This window comes from Xyrauchen texanus, chromosome 40, assembly GCF_025860055.1.
Source record: "Xyrauchen texanus isolate HMW12.3.18 chromosome 40, RBS_HiC_50CHRs, whole genome shotgun sequence".
Taxonomy (NCBI): Eukaryota; Metazoa; Chordata; class Actinopteri; order Cypriniformes; family Catostomidae; genus Xyrauchen; species Xyrauchen texanus.
The window spans coordinates 7,899,784-7,919,903 of NC_068315.1; the positions used below are offsets into that span (position 1 = coordinate 7,899,784).

Here is a 20,120-nt window from a genome sequence, read left to right on the forward strand (position 1 = left end):
AGGGACTTCCAAGTAATATTTGGGTAAATCATTTACGTAGGAGATCCCTAAGGCTATTATCAGGCAGATTTTGAGCCTGATCTGAACTGATAGCAGTGAATGGATTCCTCTCAGGGCTACATTGGGTTGTGTGTATATAAAAAATTGATTTGATTTTAATTGGGACAAAGCAAGGTCAATGTCTACCAGATCTGATGAAAGGGCTGAAGTCAATTCAATGGTAATCAAGAGAGCATGTGCTTTTTACCTATTCCACACATAGTAACATTAATTAAGTATAATTAAGTAAATAATAATAATAATACAAATTATAAAAATAATAATTGTATTACTGTTGTCATTAGTATTATGTATAAGAACACAATGTAAAATAGAAATAGTTCAAGACAATACAATACAAAATCAAACAAACAAACAAAAACAACAAAGATAAATGTATTTACTCTAAACATGCTGTCTTTTCATTTGTATTGGGCAGTTCTTTCAACATGCTGTCTTTAAACAGCATCCTCATGATGAATTTAAAATGTTTTCAAATTACTTTGCTCCAATTCAAAGCTGAATGGCAGAGGACATATACAGTATTGCTTTATCAGGTGCCAATTGGGTCAAATATTGAGTCCTATGGAGAGAGAGAGAGAGAGAGAGAGAGAGAGAGAGAGAGAGAGAGAGAGAGAGAGAGAGAGATCAAATGAGCCATACTGGGTCACTATATCACTCAGTCTGATATCCTCATCAACAATGATCAATATAACTGCAGGTCAGCAAGACTTGCTTGCTCTTTAATGAGTGAAACTGACTGGAGTATAAATTAGCAAGTCATATATGAAAAAAACAACAACAAAAAACAAAAAAAAAACATAAATAAATATACACACCATAGTGTGTCACACATGTCAATCATTGTTGCTCTTTTGCATGAAGATGAAAATGCTTAATTATACTGATCACTTAATCACTTACAGTATGCTGTAATATCTGTGCTAACACCCTACAATAATACTTACTGTTCCCAGGTCTACAACGATGAAACAATACAAACAATAAGTGTTTTGTGTGTGTGTGTGTGTGTGTGTGTGTGTGTGTGTGTGTGTGTGTGTGTGTGTGTGTGTGTGTGTGTGTGTTATTTAGTTATCATATAGGACAGCATTTTTATGTTTTATAATGCATTTTAAATATTTTTTATTTATTAAAATTACAATAACATTTATATTCAGTTAATTGAATTGTTTATAACGGTTAGTTTGATGGTTAAAAAAATATATTTTTCTATTTATAAAATACTGCTGTATTTCTTTGCTTCATAGAAAGTTGCTATACAAATAAAATTATTAAATGATACTAAATAATAATAATAATATTTAGCTGTAATAATAATTAATACTTTTATAATACTTTTTTACTATTATTTCGTTTTATTGTTATTACTATTAGTTTTAAAAGTATAAAGTACTTGTATACTATTAATTACTTAGTAAATACTTACCTACTTTAGTACATAAGTATTTGTTACATTTAATTAAGTAAATATTAATAATAAATAATATTAACATGTATTTGGAAATTACCAACATTATCCTAACTAAATGAATCACGTGTTTAGTGAATCACTATTGTCACTAGAGGGCAGTCTTGTCTTAAGAGCAATAATTAAATTGCAATAATTATGCAGAAATTTGCATTGTGAATCTGATTTTCTGCTGTTATAGAAACAAAGACAGCATTAATAATCCATAATCCCTCTCAAAAAGGGCCTTTATATTTTTGTTCCTCTTTCAATTATTCATTTGCATCAGTTCTCTCCACTCATTCATCTGTCTATTGTTCCTTTAATATTTCTTTCTCTGCCTTCATCTCCCCCACATGCCTCAGAAATGGCAGATAATTAAATCCACATTAATAATGTTGGTCTTTGTAAAACCGGCTCACAGCAATGAAATTATATGCTGTTATGAATTAATGTGTTAAAGATTATCTTTAAGTGCTTCAACGATGAGTTTGTCTTGCCAATTTTTCTTTCTCAATGTATGAATTCATCCTCTCCACTTAGTGCAAAAATATAGATAAGCTACAGAAAGCAAAGTGAAGTCTGCGGTGTGGATATAGTGGAAATAACCTGTCTTGACATCACAGTAGTTGCTCTTGTGTGAAGTGGACCAACATGTATTTTTTTTCAGGGATAAAAAGTAGGCCTGTGTTGAATAATGCCAAAAACTCCCACACCGAGTGCTATAGACACTAAGTACACAATATAACAAAATAAAACCTTGTTGCTTAGTTCAAATTGATTAATAACAAGAATCAAATTGTTGCATGTACAACAAACAAATACAGTACCACAAAGAAATACACACAGTCCCCTAATCCCCACTTATAGGTACATGCATAATGATACACATATGAACATGAATATGTTTATATTATAACTACATGTGTCAGTTCTCATATCCAGAAGCTTCATAGAACATGTAGATAGTAAATAATGAATGACACTCTGGATGACAGAAAATATTAAATACATTTTTTCCTCTGCTGGGTTTGGCCCTCACGATTAAACTACTGTATCAAGACATGGATTCCAAGTTCAGACCACACAAAGATGCTTGACGTCCTGTATTCTTTTAAAAGAATATGTGAAATGCTTTATTGGAGTGTCTCTGAAATCTCAAATGTCAAATATGATGTATGGCTAGTGTAACAACATTAGCAGATAGCGGAGCTCTGCGGTTAGAACAAGCCCTTTGATGCATAACTTGCAAACATAAAATACTCTTGCACTGGTAGGCATGCATAGGCATATAGAACAGGATTCATTACTTCCACACTGATATTTCATGAGACTGGCTGTCAAACACATATGGAGCTACACATAACACATGTGTATTTTCTCAGGCACTTTTTAAGTCTAAATAGATGCACATCTTGCATAAATTCAGTAGTACGCACAAATGACAACAGACAAATCATATACTGCTCATGTGTTACACTTGCTATAGTTTACTTGGTAACACTTTACAATAAGGTTGCATTTGTTAATATTAGTTAATGGCAAAGTTAACATGAACTAACAATGAACAACACTTATTTACAGCATTTATCAATCTGGGTTAATGGTTATTTATTCATATAATAACACATTTCTTAACATTAAAAAGATGTATATAAGTTAACACATAAGGAATAGTTTACCCAAAAATGAAAATTCTCTCATCATTTACTCACCCTCATGCCATCCCAGATGTGATTCTTTCTATTGCTGGACAAAATCGAAGATTTTTAGCAGTATTTCTCAGCTCTTTAGGTCCATGCAATGTAAGTGAATGGGTGCCAAAATTTTGAAGCTCCAAAATCAACATAATGGCAAAATAAAAGCCCTCCAGATGACTCTGGTGGTTAAATCCATATATGTTTAAGCGATTTGATAGCTGTGGGTGAGAAACAGATCAATATTTAAGTCTTTTTTTCTGTAAATTCTCCTCCCTGCTCAGTCAATTTCCAATTTAGTTTCACTTTCCTAGGGTACGTTCCATTCCGAAGAGCTCATCCCTATGCCCTAATCCCTTCAGAGGATTTGCCCTCCAGAGTGAGAGCTTCAGCGGGTTGAAGAGTGTAGGGTTAAAAAACCACACAGTTCATTTTCTGCTTGGCTAATCCTCTGCTGTGGTGCAAGGCCAGTTGAGACACAGCTCATCAAACACTTAATGATCACTGTTCAGTCACCTTGCTCACTTTCTCTCCTCCTGTGTCCAGATGGTGGTGAACATGTACTTTTTGTTCCATCCATCTGGAAATGTGACGTTATGCTCCATTGGAGAGCTTCATCTGGTCAGCAGGGGGATTATTTAGCATTTTTATAATTAATGAGACTTGCCTTATGCATAACAATATTGCTCATACTTGAAAAACCCCAAAAATTTGTTTATGTCACTCGTATGTATCACGGCACATTCCTTGTGAAATATACAATGAGGCACTAAAACAGCAATTACTTTTGTTACCTTTAACCTGCACAAATCACCTGTTAAAGTGCAGATTATCAGTTTATAAACACGTTTTGCTCTGTTCCTCACACAATGCTAATTTATGACATCTAAAAACTTTTACAATACTGCATGACTTGTAAGGCAATACATTTTAATGTTCATGTTACATAACCAAGAACATTTATAAGCTTGTTCAAATACTATCAAATTGCATAGCTTAAGAGTCACGAAGAGCAGGTGAGTCGACATGTGAGACGAAAGTGTCATCGAAGCACCACAAAACAACATGGTTACTTCAGCAATCGATTGTAAATGAGATGGCTGTTGGAGTTCAGGGCACTCACTTGTCGTGTGGGTGCCTCATGCTGCCCTCAAATGCAAGGGTACCCATGTCGCCCATGCCTACATCCGTCACTGCGCCACTCAGTGGACATTTCACCTCTGCCACAATCCCTGTAAAGAGTCATTTCATTTTGCAATAACTATGCCACAGCACGTTACTCATCCTGCACCGTTTGTCCTATAGAGATCAATAATACCTAAATTGTGTAACTTATTGATGAAAGGTGTATCATTTCTAATCGGTTGGACATATGCAGATGAAAAAAGTGATTTAAAATCCCATAAACATACATTGAAGACACGACCTGAGCATATGTGGGATGGATTTTTTTACTTAAGCCAGTAGGCAACAACCCTGTAGCAATGACATAGCAACACACTTAAGAACATTCAGAAAACCCTAGCAACCTCATAGTAACACCCTAGCAACCACCCATAAAAGGTTTTGCACAGGGAAGCATCACTCTAGTTACTGGTTGAAATGGTTTAAGCTCGGAAAGGAACATAGAGGCTACATTAAGATTTAAACTCATTTTAGTTTTAGATCACCGCCAGAATGAAGAGCTCCTCGGAGAACACACAGCATATAAGAGGTCCCCTGGGTCTGCTTTGCTGTGTGAAACTATACACCCCCTTCCTCATGTGTCTTTGCGCTGCACCTCCCAATGAATGATACACCTCCATATCCCTCACTCCGGCTTTCTCTCACCTTCTCTCTCTATGCTTCACTCATTTACCAAAATCCTCCCTATGGAAATCATTCTCTCTCTTTGCTTCACCCCTCCTCTCTCTCTCTCTCTCTCTCTCTCTCTATCTATCTCTCTCTCTCGCCTCTCTATCTTTCTCTCTCTTTAACTCCTTCCATAACCTACTCATGAACCCACTTGCCTGTTGTAGTGATGTTTCTGTTTTTCAAAGACCTCTACTATTCCTCCCTGTCTTGCTCAAGGGCTCTGCGGCTGGGCATCGGTGGTTAGGATTGTTGGATCAGGGGTTTGGGTCCACGAATGGGGACCTGCAGCGATCTGTGAGGGTAAGGAAACCTCTTTCATCTTTACCCTTTACATTGATAGATCTATTCATTTTTATACAGTTGCAGGCATGAATATTATAAATAGTTTTAAATATTGTACTTTCAATTTAGTGCATTCAATAAGTGTCTGACAAAATAGGCACTGAAAGCTTGTGAATCACAACATAAAATAAAACAGTTTGTCAATTGGTCTAATTTAAGGGAAAAAGAGACCCTTTGTTTTTCATTTTGTTTTTACATTTATGTCCTTTTGATCTTGAATTTAATTACTGTTATTTTTAATCCACATTTTAAAATTACTAATTTAATCTTTTACCCCTTAAAACTCTTGGGACTGTAATGTGCAAAAATGCTTCCAGATTATTGTAGGTTAAAGGGTGAAAATAAATGTAGAGAATATTTCTTTGTTTCTTTATGGATAGTTGATCCACTTGCAACATCAAGATTTTAGGTTAAAATTGATATGAATGTTAAAGGGAAAGTATGTATTTTAGGTTCCATAACTGGTTCCTATTTCTTTCACCATTCTATGACCATTTTGCTTTCACTGGTTAATTTTAAATGGTCCTGCTGTGAGACAAATACATATTTAAAAGAACAAATATTCAGTTTAGTCACACTTCAGGATGTCAATTTCCCAAAAGTATTTTATATCAGCTACTCTACCCTTAAACTGGTAGAATGTACTCTCTCCATCATTATTTATACCCTATGACCAAACTTTTAATATCGCAGTTAACCAGCGTAATCATTCTGAACATAAGTCAGTTACTTGACATTGTGTGTCTGTTCTCTGCATTATATCATCTTAATGTTTGCTCAAAGAACTACAGGAAATCCAGAGGTACTCTTATGTTCTAAATGGCTGTGGTAACATTTTGGGAAATTTCAGCCATTGTTTGTCAGCTTTTCAAGGGACTGAATAATCATGCACACTCTGTTCCTCCATTTCTCTCTCCTTTGCATCTTAATTCCCTCTTTTTAGAAAACAACTAAATGGACACTCTTTTTTTCCTGTGTGTCCTGACATGTATTGCTATACCGTTGTCCTTGAGCTCATAATGTTGTCTCAGGTTTACCGGCCCAATATCAATAACTGAGAGTGTTGATTATAGCAAAACGTTCAGGGAGAGGGAGCTGAAACCCTACACAATGACACTGCACATCCCTAACTGCAAAAACAATGGCCATTTTTGGTTTTTAATGACACCAATCATTTGTGGTGCTTGCATAACTTGTTTGTGCAATGGACGTGAATGCACAATCGTGCTTGTTGAGAAGAGATGTGAGATTGAATTTTCGTCTGATGAACAATAAAATGGGTGAGAAAATCCCATTGATTCATATTGAAGCATCAACCTCAGACATTTCTAATGTAGAGGCTTGTGGAAGGGCTTTTTCAATCCAGAACATACTAGCAACCACCCAAAACATTCTAGCAACCTCCTAGAACACTTTAGCAACTTCACAGCAACACACTATCACCCACTAAGAACACTTTAATAACTGCATAGGCTAGCAACATCATGGAAACCACCTACATCACCCTGAGCAAGTGCAAGCACCACTCACATTGTATAAAGAAAATGTAAATTAATGGTTTTACAATTTTGTATCACACACAGGGCATGTATTGTGAGGCTACATGGCTATATAAACCAGACCACACAATCAAAACAGCTGATGTTCCTGTTATCACAATTCTACCTAGCATATGCAGTAGTGTGGATGTTTTACTGCACTATGAGTGCACAGTTGGGCATTAATGATACATGCAAATCATTACTACGGCATGGGGTGATTTCCCACTGGATTGTTTAAACAGAGCCATAGTGCATCAATAAGTAAAAACATCCTTTCTCACTGGCCATTTTTGTGCTTTAATGCTCAAGGCGCTTCTCTGTTTAAACAGCCATAGACGAATTGCATGGGTACCCTTAGGGCAACACATTTGAACTAGGACAGTATTCATGTAGTAGTTTAGGCCGTGCTATAAGGTAAAATATCATGCTTTGAGCTTAAACAGCTTGTATGAGTCATTTCACAAGAATCTTTTTAAAACCCTGATTTAGATTTTAGCCTGTGGATGGGAACTACATTTGCCACTGAAAAAGCAAATAAAATCAACAAAAGATTTCCCCCTGGAAATGTGGTTATATTAAAGGCTTTTTTACAACAGGCATGTCTAATGCATGGGAACAAGTTGCCTTTTGAAAGATCTATACCCCTGGAGAACATAAACACATTGATTGGATTTTATCACTTTCCCGAAACCACTTGGTATGAAGAGAGGAAATTGGAATTTCTCATTAGAATCATTACAGTGTTTAATGGCAGAATTTTATTCCTCAAACATTCTGCTAAAATTCAAAAAACAAGTGGCACATGCAATAAACACACACTCACAAAGACCTTTATACACACAGCCACAAGCTCCACCCCAATGTGGATCTCCTAAATGAGTGATCGTGGACAGAGATGTTTTCAGAGGGGAAACAACATAAGTAGTATTAAAGTACTTAAAGCCTTTCGGGAATAGCCTCTCTTCTGTAGCCTAGCACACATTCACCTGTTGTTTTATCATCCACTAAAATCATCCACTAAACTTCAAAACTGCAGTAGAGTGATACTGTAAATCACAAAGAGTCATAAAAGTCTCATTACAACATTTATTACCACGGTTAATAAACAGTCTGCGGTAATGGGATTATGTTCCACTGGAAGTGAACGTTTTTAAAGACGCTTCTTGCGTCCTTGAGGATTTTACTATTTGGCACTTTCCACAAATAGGGCACTAATCTTTTAATTAATTAATTTATTTATTTTTAAGCAATAAATGCACAAATCCTCAAACTAACTTTTAAAACACAATTGTCTTATTTGGTTTATCTAAGATAAAATATCATGACATGAAAAGCACTTTGTAGTTATATTTTCATAATTGTTTTAACATTAAATTTGACATTTTATTTACCTATTTGTTATGTTTAAATAATGTTTATCACAAGAAATTATTTTTTTAAATCAGATTACTAAACTTATTCAGACAGGTCCAAATTATTGGACCTACTACAAAAGAGAAAATAAAATTAAAAAAACTATTAATTGTACTTCCTGCGGTGAAAAGAAAAACTGAAACAGAAGCCCTACATTGTACCCTGTACATGTGCTATTAGGTACAGTTGATGTTGCGCAAAATAATATTAGAATCACCAGAAATACAATAATGTCTATGTTTTGTCTGTCATTTAATGAAACATTGTGTATTTTCCCTAAAAAAAAATAAAAAAAAAAAATGATAATGATAATTACACACAAATAAACTTGCAAAAATGTGAAAAGAAGTGCTTCAGAATTGCTCTCTGCCTGTGTTCCCCACAGAACTCCTCAGTAAGGCAAAGACAGATTAAGTAATTATACAGAGACAGCAGATCAGTCATTCCTGTCTCCAGTTCTCACCCAGTGTTTGATTTTGTCCACCTAAGCAAGATAGTCGATGAAGCAGCCCATCATAACAGGCAATCATGTTCCACAACATAAACCCTCTTATATTGTCTGTTTGCCAGGAGGAAATAATGAATGGCTTTCAAACATAGCAGTTCAGTTTCAATGGCTCCAGAGCACTCGGTTGTGGTCACAAACAACAAATGCATACTACAAATCCAAAATGTACAATTAAATGTTTTTTATATTGTAATATTGTAAAAACCTCCAAGTTACTCCAAAACACATTAGCAAGAGAATATGTTCATAAAACCAGATGATGTCATGCGTTTAAAGGAAAAATACATAACAAAGCAATAATTTCTGCTTTCTATGCTGGTCAGGTGTTGAAAGCAAATAAACATGTTTAGCAGGGGTGACCAGTTATGGTCAGCAGTGGTGACATCATGATTTAACACAGAAAGAAAGGTAGAGAGCGAAGAGATAAGAGTTAATGGGAGAGGATGCATGACAGAGTGTTTTTGATCTCTTTCCATCTGTTCTAATATGTTGTTTACCTGCCTCTGTCATTAACACAATGACCTTGTTAGAAGACCATAGCATAGTCAAATTCAATGCTAAAAATATTGCAACTTCCGTGCTTCATACTGTACTTGGGCTGAATTCACACAGCAGCAGAATACAGTAGTCAGTCACATTTGGGCTGAATATGGACCAGTTCATTCTCAACCTAAATGGGTTTTTTAATGCTGAATGCTGATGTCTAGAGAGCAGGGTGACAGATGGGCGTGGTTAAAAAAAAAAAAAAAAAAATTACCTTTTAGTTTATTTTTAAGATGTACGCATTTCATTCAAATGGGATTTCATCCAACTGAATTAAGTAATCTTTCAATAATCTACATAATTATGAATTAAGAATGAATTTGAAGTATTTAAGTTTCATACCCTTAAATCAGTTTCTTGGATATTTGTCATGTAAACCTTAAAATAGACTAAATGTATTTGAGTGAATAATACAACTTGATGCAAATGGGACATACACAAAATTTCTGAAATCAAACTAACACTCATTTTACATTTTTATTTTTTTCATTATTATTCATAAACAAGGATGAACAAAGCTGGCATGGTTTTTGCCCAAAGGCAAAAATCTTAAATCTTTTTATTATTATTATAATTATTATTATTATAATAAAAAAAAAGAATTATGGCTAATTAATCAGGCTGGCTATTATTTTGGCCCATCACACAGTTTGGTTATGAAAGAGAGTCACAACCGCATCTATAAACAAAAATAATCCCATATTTGAATACCTGTGAACATGGTTCGGTTTGGATTTCTTTAGGAGCTTTCATGGGTATTAAAAGCGGTGTAGCAGAAGATAAGAAAAAATCCAGATGCAACTACAATTTGACAGAAATAACTTTGCACTTTTTAGACAAAGTTTCTGAATCACTAGTGTCACCATTACTTTTTTCAAACAGGTTTCCCGAACACTCCCCGCATCTTCAATTGGTTGGACAAAAACAGATAGTCCTGCTGCAAAATGATATGATTGGTTTGACTAATGTTGCTCAGGTTTCTCACACCTGATGGGTTGTACTTGCTTGTTTTGATTATCCCCCTGGAATATACACCCTTGATTGTGGCTTATTTTTATATTGTACTTGACAAAAAATTTAAAGAAACTGCCCTGTCCATTCATTTCCAATGGTTGGTCAATTCTGACCGCGAACTGCAAAGATGTCGATGTTTTTAGCGACCACCAATAGGAAGGTTAAGCTGGCATAGGAGAAAGAATTGTTCCTTTAAAAAAATAACAGGCATCGCCTATAAAATATTCACTAAAATACTATTTCACTAAAATATTGGACATGGATTATAAATATACTGTATATGAAATAAATATATGAAATGTAGATTTTAAGCACAAGTGAAATCAGGTCTTCCTTACCTTACATCCTCTGATGGAAGAAGATTCATTCAGTGAGACAAATATCAGACCAGACATAAAATAACCATTTTACAACGCTCGTGTCAGGAGAGGCTGGTGCGTACGCTGCCCGAGAAAAAGAAAATCAATCAATAAATCAATCACTACCTAGACTAACAATGAATTACTGATTTGTTTGAAGGACACTCATACACTGCTAAATGACTGGAGTGACAGACAGATGACAAGAGCCAATTTAAATCAATTTACTTGCTTTCGAGTGAATGTAGTGGCAACTATGAGATGAATTAAAAATCTTATGGAATAGTGACATATCTTAAACCTCAAGGAAGAGTTAAAAAAAAAATTAAATTATGTTATTATTAACTCATTTCATGTAATTTCAAACCCATATTCTCTTTTTAAAGAATATTTCAAGATATTTCAGTCACATTGGCTTTCAAGCCCCAAAAAGGAGCTTTGAATGACTAAATATGGCTTTATAAGGACATGAAGGTGAGGAAATAACAGAATTTTGGGGTAGTTCACTCAAATAGGAAAACTTGTCATCATTTGCTCACCCTCTTGTTGTTCCAAACCTGTTTGACTTTTGGTCTTCTGTGGAACACAAAGGCAAAATGGGCATTAGGCAGAAGGTTTCATCTCAGTCACCATTCACTTTTAATTGCATCTTTTTTTGCACATTATGAAAGTAAATGGTGACTGAGCAATTCTGCCTAACATCTCCATTTGTGTTCCAAGCAAAATAGAAAGTCATGAGTGTTTGGAAATACATGAGGGTGAGTAAAGGACAATACAATTGTCCATTTTGGGTGAACTATCCCTTTAAGTGAACTTCTCTATATTTCTCCAGTGTCATTCCACCATCGCCTCTGTAATGGAGACGTGTGTCTTGACCTTACGTTCCATAAATAGTTGCAGTATATAAAACTATTTTATTTTTAAACACTTGAAATGTACTTATCTCCTGTCTTGTCAAAGAGCAAATGCAGCACTGAATTTGGCTTAAGTATATTATTTTCTTTGTATGTGTGCATTGTTGATGCACTAAACAAACAGCACAACATTATTTTACCTTGATTTCAGTTACCGTTTGGTGTGATGTGAGTTTTAAGTCATGTTTGAACATGAGTGAGAAGTTAAACATTTACTTCCTGTTCTCTGTCCTGTCAAAAGAGGAACTCAGAAGCCATGATTGACTGGCACAATGGCACAGCGCCTGGCCAACAGGAAAATGAACGGAGCACTGCGGAGAGGTCAGAGTGTGTGCTGGCTTACATCCCTGTCATCTACTACAGCATTCTCTTGTGTGTAGGAGTGCCAGGTACGAGATTTGTACAAGATATATTTTAATACCTATAAATGTGGTTCGGTTTGGATTTCTTTAGGAGCTTTCATGGGTATTAAAAGCGGTGTAGCAGAAGATAAGAAAAAATCCAGATGCAACTACAATTTGACAGAAATAACGTTGCACTTTTTAGACAAAGTTTCTGCATCACTAGTGTCACCATGACTTTTTTCAAACAGGTTTCCCGAACACTCCCCGCATCTTCAATTGGTTGGACAAAAACAGATAGTCCTGCTGCAAAATGATATGATTGGTTTGACTAATGTTGCTCAGGTTTCTCACACCTGATGGGTTGTACTTGCTTGTTTTGATAATCCCCCTGGAATATACACCCTTGATTGTGGCTTATTTTTATATTGTACTTGACAAAAAATAAAAAGAAACTGCCCTGTCCATTCATTTCCAATGGTTGGTCAATTCTGACCGCGAACTGCAAAGATGTCGCCTTTTTTTAACGACCACTTAGACTTAGACTAGAACGAATCAACTCCAATTTATTTAATTTTTTGTGTGTATTCTATAAGTCAATTAGTCTTTTAATGCACAGATGAGTGAAACAATTTTATTACATACAGAATAGGAAGGTTAAGCTGGAATAGGAGAAAGAATTGTTCCTTTAAAAAAATAACAGGCATCGCCTATAAAATATTCACTAAAATAGTATTTCACTAAAATATTGGACATGGATTATAAATATACTGTATATGAAATAAATATATGAAATGTAGATTTTAAGCACAAGTGAAATCAGGTCTTCCTTACCTTACATCCTCTGATGGAAGAAGAATCATTCAGTGAGACAAATATCAGACCAGACATAAAATAACCATTTTACAACGCTCGTGTCAGGAGAGGCTGGTGCGTACGCTGCCCGAGAAAAAGAAAATCAATCAATAAATCAATCACTACCTAGACTAACAATGAATTACTGATTTGTTTGAAGGACACTCATACACTGCTAAATGACTGGAGTGACAGACAGATGACAAGAGCCAATTTAAATCAATTTACTTGCTTTCGAGTGAATGTAGTGGCATCTATGAGATGAATTAAAAATCTTATGGAATAGTGACATATCTTAAACTTCAAGGAAGAGTTCAAACAAAAATGAAATTGTTATTATTTACTCACTACATGTAATTAAAAACCCATATTCTCTTTTTAAAGAATATTTCAAAATATTTTAGTCACATTGGCTTTCAAGCTCCAAAAAGGAGCTTTGAATGATTAAATATGGCTTTATAAGGACATGAAGGTGAGGAAATAACAGAATTTTGGGGTAGTTCACTCAAAAAGGAAAACTTGTCATCATTTGCTCACCCTCTTGTTGTTCCAAACCTGTTTGACTTTTGGTCTTCTGTGGAACACAAAGGCAAAATGGGCATTAGGCTGAAGGTTCCGTCTCAGTCACCATTCACTTTTAATTGCATCTTTTTTTTTCCATACTATGAAAGTAAATGGTGACTGAGGAATTCTGCCTAACATCTCCATTTGTGTTCCAAGCAAAATAGAAAGTCATGAGTGTTTGGAAATACATGAGGGTGAGTAAAGGACAATACAATTGTCCATTTTGGGTGAACTATCCCTTTAAGTGAACTTCTCTATATTTCTCCAGTGTCATTCCACCTTCGCCTCTGTAATGGAGACGTGTGTCTAGACCGTAAGTTCCATAAATAGTTGCAGTTTATAAATCTCTTTTTTTTTTTTAAACACTTGAAATGTACTTATCTCCTGTCTTGTCAATGAACAAATGCAGCACTGAATTTGGCTTAAGTATATTCTTATCTTTGTGGAAAATCAGGGCAAATGTTCCAGGACCTGGCATGTTCTCTAAATTTGACCCCTAGTCTTTCATTTCCCATCAATCCTGCTGTGTCTACTCCCTCTTTGCCCTTGATTTCTATCTCTCTTCCCTATTCCTCCCTTCTCTGGCCTCACTCCCTCTCTGTTTATAACGTCCCGGCTCAAAACACAAGCAATGCTGCCTGGTCACCAGCATATATTGTCATATGGATGGTGGTCCCAAGCATACAGTAGGACCCTGGTGTCCCCAACCAGCTTAATCCGCAAGACTTCCTTGGTCCTTCAGCATCAAATAAAATTAAATAAGTTTATATATATATATATATATATATATATATATATATATATATAAATATACCGCAGTTAGTTCTGGTCCTCGAATCTGATTGGACGAGAGATGTTCCATGAGCAATGATGGTGTGACAGCATCAGCACTGTGCTTCACTGTGTGTATCACTCTGCTTGTGTTCGTGCTGTTCTAAACTAAAGCGTAAGTGTAGTGCATGTGTATTTGGAGTTACTGTCTTTAGTTTTGAAATTACATTTGTTAGCCAGCAGGTTGTGGCAAAAGATCACTTTTGTGTGTAATATGAGCCAGTTGGTGATGTAAAGTGAATCCGTTAGTCATTGTTTACATAGAACAGCACTCTGTGAGTCTCCACAATGGATACAATACTGTTTAAAATGGCAGAGGACATCGACATTGCTGTTTCTAAAGTGAATGACATTTGCGCACAGGCTACCCCAAAATAGAGAGGAATACCCTGCTTGGTCGTCTATATTACACTGAGAAAACTGACCTTCAGAAAGCTGTAAGCATCTCTGATTGGGTGTGGCAACAGGTGATCTCTCTCTCTCTCTCTCTCTCGCTCTCTCACACACACATACAGACAAGGACACAGACAAAAACACACATCCATTCATCTATCCTTGTTTATCCAATAACTTGTTAGAAACAGCACAAGCCGTGATACTAGTTCTTAAGTGAACATTTTGAATTACAAACGGAGGCTTGGACGCATCATTTGTTTTGAACCAGCAACGGCAGATTCTGATCAGTCGCGTAATAAATTAGTTCCATGCACAAATGCATTTTTATGGCCATACACATACATCATTTATTAAAATGTATTCGTTCATTGAACTGTTCTATATAAGCAATATCACACTCGCAATTGTGCTATATGGTCCTACATCAGCACTGCTGTAATTACCTACGGCACTCAGCCGAATCACAGCAGTGCTGATGTAGGACCATATCGCTATATCTCACTCTTGCTCGTGTGATATTGCTTAATTATTTAGAGTCTTTTATATTTTAGAACATTTTGTGAACAGAATAGCATCTCAAAATGCACAACATGATTGCAGAAGACCATGCTGGGTTCCACATCTGTCAGCTAAGAACATAAAACTGAGGCTGCAGTGGGCCTACCATTTGCGTACCTCAGCAAAAATTCTGATTTGTCAGACCAGGTGATGTTTTTCCAATCCTCTACTGTCCAGTTTTGGTGAGCCTGTGCCCCACTGTAGCCTCAGATTCCTAAGCTGACAGTAGTGGTACCCAGAGGAGTCTTCTGCTGCTGTATCCCATCCGCCTCAATGTTCAACGTGTTGTATTTTCAGAAATCCTTTTCTGCATCGATCTTTTCTAATGAAAGTTTATTTGGGTTACTGTCACCTTCCTGTCAGCCCGGACAAGTCTGGCCATTCTCCTCTGACCTGTTTGTTTAAGAAGCCGTTTTCGCCCACAGATATGCAGCTCACTGGATGTTTTTTGTTTTTCGCACAATTCTCTTCTACTCTAGAGACTGATGTGTGTGAAAATCCCAGGAGATCAGCAGTTACAGAAATATTCAATAGCCTGTCTGGCACCAAAAATCATGCCAGAGTTCAAATCATTGAGATCACACCTTTCCAAATTCTGATGGTTGATGTGAACATTAACTGAACTCATGACCCATATCTGCATGATTTTATACATTACAATGCTGCCACACGATTGGCTGATATATTATTTTAATTGAAGGGATATCATATATAGCATTACTATGAATTCAGACTGAATTCCTCTCAGTTAGCCTATTATATTGAGAAGATGTTTGCAATGTACATCTAATGCATGGAAGTATTTAACAATAACCCCATACGTTATAAGAATTGTTAAATTAAATAATAATGACACCAGAAACAACCTTCTGCCCCATTCTGAGGAGGGCATCTTACCCAAATGCCCCATTAACAAATAGACATAAAACATTTCATATCTAACATAAAGGAATATCACAGATCACTATGTTCCAATAATACAAAATTAGATCGGATGGAAAACTTTTGGATGGAATGAATCTCACAAATGTTGATATTCAGAAGAAATATCAAAGTTAAGAGGAGCACAGATATTCAATAAAGGTGGTGAGGTGAGATTTAGTCCCATGCCATCTATGGTCAAGACATCATCTTACCCCGGAGGGCATCTTCCTGCATGTCCCACTATATATATGTATATATATACAGCATATATACTGTATATAGTACTGTGCAAAAGTTTTAGGCACTTCAAAGATAATGTAATTAATAGTTTTCATTTATCAACTATCATCAAGCAAACAGTCCAGTAAACATAAAAATGCTAAATCAATATTCGGTGTGACCACCTTTGCCTTCAAAACAGCACCAATTATCCTAGGTACACCAGGACACAGTTTTTTTTGGTTGTCGGCAGGTAGGATGTACCAAGCTTCTTTGAGAAATCTGTTTAGGCTGTCTCAATTGCTTCTGTCTCTTTATGTAATCTCAGACTGACATGATTTTCAGTAGGGGATTTGTGGGGGCCATGACATCTGTTGCAGGGCTGGCTGTTCTACTATTCTAATCTTTTCACAACATCAACACTGCTGTGGTGATGTAGGGCCATATAGCACGATTGCGAGTGTGATATTGCATATATGAGAGAGAGAGAGAGAGAGAGAGAGAGAGAGAGAGAGAGAGAGATAGATAGATAGATAGATGAGATAGAGAGATAGAGAGAGAGATAGATAGATAGATAGATAGATAGATAGATAGATAGATAGATAGATAGATAGATAGATAGATAGATAGATAGATAGATAGATAGATAGAATATTCATTATATTCTTATTCTTTCTAATTCCAATTTTCTCCTTTTCAGTGAACATCCTAACATTGGTTGCTCTTTCCCGGCTGGCTGTTCGTACTCAGAAGGCTCTGTACATCTATCTTCTGGCTCTAACAGGCTCGGACATTCTCAGCCAGCTCTTCATCATCTTTGTGGGCTTCATTCTCGAAACAGCCGTATTCCATCGAGATGTCCCTGTGCTACTGCTCCGCTCGGTTAGCATGTTTGAGTTTGCTGCTAACCATGCCTCTATCTGGGCCACGGTACCAATCACAGTTGACCGCTACGTTGCTTTGTGCCACCCACTGCTCCACCGCCAAATCAGCTACCCGGCACGGGCTAGGCGAATCATTGCGGCGGTGCTCATATTAGCACTTGCATCTGGCGTGCCATTCTTCTGGTGGTCCGACATGTGGAGGGTCAGCCGCCCACCAAACAACATGGATACTACTTTGATCTGGACCCATGTGACTATTATCTACTTTTTTCCATGCAGCATCTTCTTGGTTTTAAACTCTTTGATCATCCTAAGGCTTCGGAAGAGACAGCAGCAGCAAATGTGCCATGACGAGAGTGGGCAGCAGTTGGCAGTGCCAGGCAAGCTGGGCAAATCCACAGCTATGCTGTTGGCAGTGACTTCAGTGTTTGCCGTACTGTGGGCTCCTCGTACCGGAGTGGTGCTCTATCATCTCTATGTGTCATCAGTGCACAAAGATTGGCGCGTGCATCTCGCGTATGACCTATCTAATATGCTAGCCATGCTAAACACTGCTGTGAATTTCTTTTTGTACTGTTTTGTCAGTAAGCCATTCAGAGCAGCAGTGAGGGACGTCTTTTTATTTCGGGGGGCCCCGTTGCACCCACGCCAGCCCCTTCATCACCAGCGCACCCCTGCTAATGCCTCTACATCCTCTATTTCCAGTGGCACCAAACGTTGTCAGAGAGAGGTCACCCCACTCTCACCCAAAAGTGCACACATAAACCTGTAATCCTGCTCACCTTTAAGTGAAGGATTTTAGCTCTTATTTAAAGGGATAGTCCATAACATTCTGCCTGACATCTTTGGTGTTCCATGAAAGAAAGAAAGTCATAAGGGGTGGAACAACATGAGGGTGAGCAAATAATGGCAGAATTTTCATTTTGGGGTAACTATTCATTTTTTAAAGGTGAAGTGTGTAATTCCTACACCACTAGTGCACTAAACGGAATTTCAAAACAGGTTTCACAAACCATATGCTCATAAGACAAAAGTAATTTTCAGTACATCCTGGACATCTTCCAATTAACTGTTCCACCATCCAGACATAACCATTACAGAAAAACTTAATTTTACAATGATTTTAATTTCTATGTTATTTACTGTCCTGTCCACTGCGGGGATAAGAAAACAGACATTATTTATGAAACAAATATATTTGTCTCAACAAATGAATACTGTCATGTTATTTTGCATAAATGGCTATCCCAAATATCTTACCCAAAATGAAAATTCTGTTATCATCAAATCATACTTGACCCGACTGTAGCTCTCAATATAATTTTTGTCTACATTCATTCAAACGCCAAACCGTTAGTGTTCCATAGAAGAAATAATGTAATCTGGGCTTGAAATGACATGAGGGAGAGTAAATCATGACAATTTTTCAATTTTAGGTGAACTATCCCTTTAAAATGTGTTATTTTTAAATGTTAAGTATAATTTGTTAATTTTAATTTGTTACTCATGCTGCAGGTGAACGAGTGTTTCAACAGTATTTAATATAAGATCCTAAACATGTATATATCATTCCTGCATCATTCCTCACTATAAAATGTTTGTAGATGTCAAAGGTCTTCACAGTGTTAGAGTTGAAGTCATTAAGTAGAATTAAACCCACTGAAACAAGACATGTTAATACATTCTACACTTTAGAAATATTCCATATGAGAAAACACATGTAATTAGTCAAGCATTTCCTTTTCTCATCAAACAAAAGAAAGACATGTTTACATAATGTTCTGGTCCAGACCCTTCGTGCAACTGAAGGTTATTTTGCATGACGACATTAAACCCATTCAGAGCCAGTTCAGTGAAACAGAGCAAGATGGTCAAGCTTTTTAACCCTGGTGAGCAAAGTGCAGTCTCTGGCTTAGCTGTTTATTTTCAGTGCATGGCGACTGGCTGGGGCTTAAAAAGGGGTTGGATGTGGGAACAGCGATTGAAGACACCGTACAAACAGACCGATCCCAAGGGCTCAGGATCTACTGAACAAAGCCACTAGCACACACATGCAAACAACACAAATTTCTGGCGTAGTGGGCTAAAGCACATATCTGTTAATCAGAGGGTCGCTGGTTCGATCCCCACAGCCAACACCATTGTGTCCTTGAGCAAGGCACTTTACTCCAAGTTGCTCCGGGGGGATTGTCCCTGTAATAAGTGCACTGTAAGTCGCTTTGGATAAATGCATCTGCCAAATGCATAAATATAAATGTAAATGTACAAGAGCTTAGTATAAATGGAAAGGAAAAGTTGGGATAAAATGACCACATTCTTGATGTTTTTACTTATGCACCAGCCAAATACAGTCTTTTAATGTTTAAAGTATGTGCATATTTAATTTCAGTAAATCTGAAGGGAATGGTGAAATGGAGGCGAATGCCTGCAAAAATAAATTAAATGTGTGCTTGACTTTATCTACGATAACTTTGCTCCAACTAGCTAAATGTGTTTTGATGGCCTTTTTATGCCTAATTATTTAATGAAGCATACTCTCAGCTAAAAGGTACTTTAAAAGCCACCTCTAATTTAATTATGCTGACAAATTACAGAGGAGAGTCAGAGCAACAAAAATGCATAGAAAACAAATTACTTTATGTTTCAAGGTCTTGTGTTCAAAAGTAGCTTTAGCTTTGGTTATGAACTTTTCTCATCCCCTTTTTTCTTTTTAGTGCACTTGTGTTTCTCAGCAACCGATGTTGCATCCTGTCTCTCCCTCTCATTTTTCCTTCTCTCTCTCTCTCTCTCTCTCTCTCTCTCTCTCTCTCTCTCTCTTTCATCCTTACTCTCCCTCCACAATCATGAGAGGGAGCC

General features: G+C 36.6%; 1 protein-coding gene across 1 annotated transcript; it reads left to right on the top strand.

Annotated features, from left to right (window-relative positions):
• The first annotated feature begins 5,245 nt into the window (after positions 1 to 5,245).
• On the top strand, positions 5,246 to 18,336 carry LOC127633257 (probable G-protein coupled receptor 142). Its single transcript, XM_052112209.1, has 3 exons — positions 5,246 to 5,358; positions 11,934 to 12,081; positions 17,081 to 18,336. Exons 2-3 carry the CDS (start codon positions 11,949 to 11,951, stop codon positions 18,034 to 18,036), a joined length of 1,089 nt encoding a protein of 362 aa, XP_051968169.1. The 5' UTR covers positions 5,246 to 5,358; positions 11,934 to 11,948; the 3' UTR covers positions 18,037 to 18,336.
• The last annotated feature ends 1,784 nt before the right edge of the window (positions 18,337 to 20,120 follow it).